General features: G+C 35.5%; 1 protein-coding gene across 1 annotated transcript in view; it reads right to left on the bottom strand.

Annotated features, from left to right (window-relative positions):
• The window catches only part of DIAPH3 (diaphanous related formin 3), a 445,967-nt gene that overhangs the window by 343,979 nt on the left and 94,837 nt on the right, over positions 1-7,151 (bottom strand). The window contains exon 4 of the mRNA XM_011381028.2: positions 2,159-2,289. Within this exon, the coding sequence (XP_011379330.1) occupies positions 2,159-2,289 (131 nt within the window). The remainder of the gene's footprint in view (positions 1-2,158; positions 2,290-7,151) is intronic.

Below are 7,151 nucleotides of genomic sequence, written 5' to 3'. Positions count from 1 at the left end.
TACTGTACATAAAAAAGAAAATACGAAAAAGTGATTTTATCGGCAGATACATCACAACTGATAGCAAAGTCCAAAGATTTGATCATGGGTATAATTTTAAGTTTTACATGTCCAGCTAAGTCATTCTTCTAATCAGAGCACTGGACATAGAAATACTGAGTATCTTCTCAATTTTCTGTCTACATAAAATGCCATGAATTTTTAAAAATTCCCAGTAAGATTTTCTATTCTTTTCAATTAAAAAGACTACTTCATGGAAACATTCATAGCACTTATGTATTCCTGATAATATATTCTAGAACTGTCGATTCTTGGGGAAAATAATTGCATTCCATAAGTGTCTGATTTTCTTTCAATTAGGTTCAAATGAAAGGGACATACAGCGTTATTCCCCAGTTTTCCTAGGTGAAATCACCATTGGAATGTACATGAATTCATAAAAAAAAATAAAAATAAAAAACCCTTTCAATTTTTCTTTTGCTACCATATTATCTACTCAGAAGATGAAGGTGAAGAAGAAAAGGTAAAGGGAAAGTCTGTTAATTATATCGAAAAGCCGTGAATATCTTCTGGGCCCAGTAGCTGCTGGATAAACTGAGAAATGAGTGTGAGAATCTCCCCACCGACCCAAAAATACCCTCTTCCCACACGTGAACTCCACAGGAACAGGGCCTAGACTGGCTTTGCTATATACTCAAGGCCCACATCTAAGATAGTACTTGGAAAATAGCAAGTGCTCAATAATTATTTTTTGAATGAATACATTTAACGAGGGTGGTTTAAGCAGGAAACCAGAGCCGTTTGAGTATAACCAAACCTGTTAGATATGTTAGATAAAATCCTAATTCAACTTAGTTTCTAACAACAATAGCCAACGTAAGACTGGAGAAGGCTAAAATCAAACCTCATTGTTTCAACTGATAATTCTTTAACGAGCACCTTCCATATGCTAAGCACTGTTGGTAAAGGGATGTAAATAATATATATGAAGTCTCTGGTCTCATTCCCACCATTGGTTTATAGTATAAACCAATGTAGTACAGTGGCAAAATACAATAAAACAAAGTTGAAATATACTACAGATGCTGTCTTCACTCTTCACACTTCTGAAACCTCACTCACTTTCGTGACGCTGCAAGGAGGGTCTTTTACTGTCAATATTTTTTACTGTCAATACATGTACTGTCAATATTTTTTTTCATACTATAGAGTAACTACAGGTATATCCAAAAAGAGCACTAATCAGATAGTATCACAGATTCCTTTACATATTAACGAATCATAGTTTGTCATTCTGGCCCTCAGAAAATATATATATACACACACACACACACACACATATATATACACACACACATATATATAAAAACATACATACACAAATATATATGTACACACATTTAGGTATATTCTTATGCAGAAATAAGCCCTGATTTGTTACACAATAAAAAAGTCAAAACTGATCTACTTTAGACCCCTGGAGCTCTGAAATTCTAATTCTATGACTGTTCAGATACTTTATAATAACTTCTGCTTAAAATTTTTCAAGAATATGCTGAGCTACAAAGTCTAAAATTTGATCTAGAGACACCCTTATGGTCATGCTGCCAGATACAGGACGCCCAGTTAAATTTGGATTTCACAAAAAACAATATTTTTAATGTAAGCATGTCTAAAGTACAGATTTTACTGGACATCCTGTATTTACAGTTCCTAAATCTAAAACACTAAACTAACACAACCATAATAAAGGAAAAAAAATTAATAGTATTTCTTGCTATATCAAACAGGACTCAGCCAGTATATATGCAATACCAGAATTTAGAGTGAAACTGTCACATGAAATTAGTAGTTTCTGATCATGATTGTTCTCTTTTAAAAAATACCCCATTTTTAAAAATTCTAAGAAAAACCATGTATTTTTAAATACATCGGCTATGTTATCACTCAACAATTAATAGAAAAGTACTATTGAGACTATTATTTCTTCATGTATATAAATACTATGTATTCAACTTTTACCTTAAGAAGCTGTATGGGTATACCAGGTACTTATTTACAGGTGCCGTAAAGAAAGTATTTTTTTTAAAAATCACAGATAAAAACAAACTACTGAATTCAGTCACATGCCCTGATGATGTTTGGAGACATGAATTACCTCACGGGATTACTAGTCAAAGACACACGGAGAGACTCGAGGCACGTGACGAGTCTCTCATCCGCAGGCCCCATTTTTAGTTCACGGATGAATTCCTGAGGGGAGATCTGCCGATTTCTCTTAAGACTTCCCTGTAAAATAAATTGGAAAAAAAAAAAAAAGAATTTCAATTCATGCTGTGTGAAGATGACCCATTAAAATAACAATTACATTAATCACACTTTTTACGTTGACCGCTGCACACAAGTGCTCAGAGCAATATGATTCTGAGGGGATAATTTCCTCACTTCTGTCCATAAATCTATAAATTCACAATCCATGGTATCCACAAAAGACAGCAACATAATATCAAAAGGTATATAAATTAACTGCTTTTCAAATCTAAAATATAATAGAAAACAAAGTGTATATATCACAGAAAATATCTTAAAACATAGAAATATAGTTTAGGCACACACAAAATAAAAATCAAAACTGAACACAAGAATGACCCTATTAAAAATTAATATTCCAACCAACACAAAAAGCTGTAAATCATTAATTCATTCAACCACCATGAAGTACCTAGTTCTAGGCACTGTAGACACAGAGATGATCAAAACCTAAGTCTGGAAGGAGAAATGCCAGCAAAGAAATTATCCTTTTGAGGGCAGGTTATGTCCTATAATACGGTACCGAGCAACCCAAAAGAGAAACAGAAGCTAACTTGGCAGCACACGTGGGGACTGTGAAACAGGGAGAAGGTAGGAGTTAGGGAGGCAAAGAATTAGACGGGAATACCTTCCAGACTAAAACGTAACACACGTGTATACCCAAAAAGAAAAACAAAAGCACATATAACTAAAGATAGGGACCAGATGGTGGCGGGGTAAAGCACTACTACACAATGAGCTTCTCCAGGGGAGTTTCAGGAGGATCGCTCTGGCGGCAGTATGATATACGGATTAGAAGAGTTGGAGTTCACTCAGTAGTCGACATTAAGTGCCTACGAAGTGCCAGACGCTGTTTTAAGTTCTGAAAAAAAGAGCAGTGAGCAAGAGACAAAAACCTCTACCTGCACGGGGCTTTATTCTCCAAGGGAAGAATAAGGACAGACAATAAAGAAGTAATTAAAATATATTGCCCTGTAGATAGCGATTAGTGCTACAGAGGAAAGGAAAAGCAGAGACGAGGAACAGGAGCACAGGAGACGGGATACTATTTCAAACTGGGAGGCTGAAGAGAGCCTCACAGAGAAGAATCCGAAGGCCTCAAACTTGAGTGTTAAGACTATAAGGTCTGAGGAGTGAGCTGACCACGCAGATATCCAGAAAAATGCTGTGATGGAGGGGACTATAGGCCTTAAAGCCACCAAAAGAATTGTGACTCTTACTGAGATCAGAAGCATCATCAGAAGCAGCAAGACCTGATGAGAAGATACATATATAGTCCAGATGGGAAATTTAGAGGTCGAACGAACAGTAAAGTTCAGAATTATATTTAAAATACAAATTACACATCCAAGGTGAAGGAAAGGTATGGTACATATTCAAAAGCAGATTAGTTGGGATGGCAGGTAATTAGGTGATTTTTTTTTTAAAAATATCTTTTCATTTTTATTAGTTTGCTATATAGTATACAGCAAACATTCCCAATAATGCAAAACAAATTAGCCCTGGGAAGGTGATTTTCATCAATAGCAAAGTGGTAATTTACTGAAGAAAAACTCGATGGCAAAATCTCAAGAAAATAAAATGATAAAGTTGAAAAGGGAAATGAAGTGGTGAAGCACTGAAAATTAATATCCGATTTTTATCAGTGACTATATTATATCTCAAGAGAATAAATTCAACTTATATTAACATAGCATTTATCAATGTCTTTTTTTATTTAAATTACCGAGTACTGCTTGTTGAACACACAGACAATTTAAAAAATAGAGAAATGGGAGAAAAGGCATCTCAAAGTGACTATTAATTTGATATTTGTTTTTAAAGTATATTTTCCTCATACATAAAAATAAGCAGCAATAAGTACATTTGGATTAAAGAAGTAATATTCAAAGGCATTTTAAAAAGCCACCTGCCTATGTCTAAACCCTATCTCACAATCACTTTTAATTCTCTTAACTGTTTCTTCTGAAAGATACTTAATGTCTAAATTATGTGCTTATTCTGATCTTTTTAAACTTGTAATTTTTTAATATTACCTTGTACTTCGGTAATAAAAGATAAGGATTTAATTATCTTAAATCATTACAACTTCTACTCTCCCACCCTGTGACTATAATTACAGATAAATTTAATTGAACCAAAAGACACAATTCCACGAAATGGGAGCTCACTGAATCCACATTCTATGGGGTCCTTACAAAAATCTTAAGTTTAGGCATCCAAAACTCTGAACAATGCATAAACTGCTTTTGCAACACAGAATACAACATTATATGTCCCCGTTCATGAAGTCCTCCAGCAACTATAACTCCCATGTTGGTTCCCCTCCATGGAACAGTAGGAACAGAGAAGCATGTCAGCTCTTGCCTCCTATTCATTGTTGGGCTGGAGGTCCCAGCAAGTGCATTAAAGCAACAGCAACAGACATACAGACTACAAAGGAAGAAGTAAAATTGTCTTTATTTGTACATGAGATGATTATCTACATGATTTTAGTAAGGTCAGAGATTAAAAGTTCAACATATAAAACTAATTCGTATTTCTAAATATTATCAGCATTTAGAAAATGAAAATTTTAAATATACTATTTCAGTAGCACCATAAAATATAATTATGAAAATTTTTGAACAAGGGAACTATCTATACACTGAAAACTATAAAACATTGTAGAGAGAAATTAAAGATGTCCTAAATAAATGAGGATGTTATACCATGTTTGTAGATTAGAAGACTCCGTATTATTAAGAATATCCATTAAACACATTTTGTGAAAAATAATCTACAGATTCAATATGATAACCATCCAAATCCCAGCAAGCTTTTTTTGCAGAAATTGAGAAGCATGTTCTGAAATTGACATGGAAATATGGGGGATGGATCTAAAAGAGAACAATTTTGAAAAAGAATAAAGTTGGGGGCTCTTTGTCTGAGTTCAAGATTTATTATAAAGCTACAGTAATCAAATTAGAAGCCATCATAGAACAGAGTCCAGAGATACACTTGAACCTGTGTGGTCAATGATTTTCAACAAAGGTGTCAAGGTAATTCAATCGAGTAGGAAGGAATCTCTTAACCAAATGGCGTTGGAATAATTAAATATCCATGTGAAAGAAAGTAAACCTAAATTCTAGACCTAAATGTAACAGTTAAAACTAAAAAATGTCTGGAAGAAAATGAATCTTTAATATTCTGGGGGAAGGCCAAATTTTTTTAGATTGGATACAAAAGGCACTAACTATAAAATTCTTCAACATTTAAAACTTCCACTCTTTTATTCAGATAGTTTCATTAAAAAAATTAAAAGTAAGTCACAGACTAAGAAAATATTTGCAATGCACGTCAAGAACTGAGCAGAGTCTGAGATTCTACCCTACACGCAAATTAAGTTAGCCTGCTACTGTTTTCGTGGATGCTGGCAGAAGACGCAAGACTCCTAAGTAGAGACAAAATACTTTATCACGCATATATATTGGTCCCCCAAACCACCATCTCCCCTGATGGATGATGGATTCCTGCACGTGCAGTGGGCTGCATTGCAGGGGAGAACACTGAACTTGGGGGTGGCAGGGGGGTGGGGGGAGGGTCATCTTTCTTTTTTTACAGCGAACAGTAGCAAGCCTGCTCATTATCCTTGGACAGACATAACTTCACCTCTAAGGCTTCTCATTGCAAAGGCAACCCTGAGAAATGGCCTGGGTAGGAGCAGTCGGACCTTGAATTCTTGGCATAACCAGTAAAAAATACACAGTGATACTCAGGGCTCATGACAGACTGCCTCTCCCAATGATAAATGTTTTCTCATAAAGGATGTGTATTCAGAATATTTAACAAACTCCTATAACTCAGTAATGATAACACAAACGGACCAATTTAAAAAATGGATAAAAAACTTCACAAGAGATACACGAATGGCCAATAATCACACGAAATGATGCTCACAATCATTTGTCAAGAGGGAAATGCAAATTAAAACCACAAATGAAATAACGCCACATGCCCCCTAGAGTGTTGAGGATGTAGAGCATCTGGAGTGACTGGTGGAGACTTAACATGGTATTGCCACTTTGGAAAACAGTTTGATAGTTTTTTTGTTTGGTCTGGTTTGGTTTTTAAAGTTAATTATGCAGACCGTAAGACTCAGCAAGTGCACAAGTAGGTGTTTAGCAGGAAAGGAAAAAAATATACATACACACAGTGTAAAGAACAGTTTTATTCATATCAGCCAATGACTGGGAACAGCCTAAGTTTTCATCAACAAGTCGTGGTTTGCCCATACAGTGGAATACTACGCAACTATAAAAACTTCACTCCTGATAACACAGCAAGATAGATGAACCCAAACAAAAAAGTAGTATATGGTTCCACTTGTCTGAAAGACCAAGACCAAACTGTCAATCTTTTTTCTGGGCTCATTCTAGTTCGAGACATGGAAACAGAGCTGTTAATTTTTGGTGTGTTTGGTTGGAGGATGAGGGTAAAGGTGGACATTTTAAATGGGGCAGAAAATTCGTTTTTCCTGTTAACACACACAAAACAAACAAACAAACTCACTGGCTAACAATACTTCTTTATTTCAGCCATATTAAGTTTTTCCATTTTGTACAATTTATTACCTAAAGAAAGGCCTCTGCATTTTCACCTGAGGTCCCTGCCCTTAACGCCCACCCGCCTCTTCCGCAAACCCTTCCCCGCATCACTGCTATGTTCTTGCACAGGCCAACTCTTAGACATCAGGTAGATCTGGGCTGAGACTAACTTCTCAGCCACGCAATCTGAGCCCCCCACCTACGGATTCCTTCTTCAAAATTCCCATCGCTCTGTATTAAAATAACTTTTCCATT

This window comes from Pteropus vampyrus, unplaced genomic scaffold (assembly GCF_000151845.1).
Source record: "Pteropus vampyrus isolate Shadow unplaced genomic scaffold, Pvam_2.0 Scaffold13, whole genome shotgun sequence".
Classification (NCBI taxonomy): Eukaryota; Metazoa; Chordata; class Mammalia; order Chiroptera; family Pteropodidae; genus Pteropus; species Pteropus vampyrus.
The sequence above is the reverse complement of the archived record's forward strand: the minus strand, read 5'-3'. Positions and strand labels throughout refer to the sequence as shown.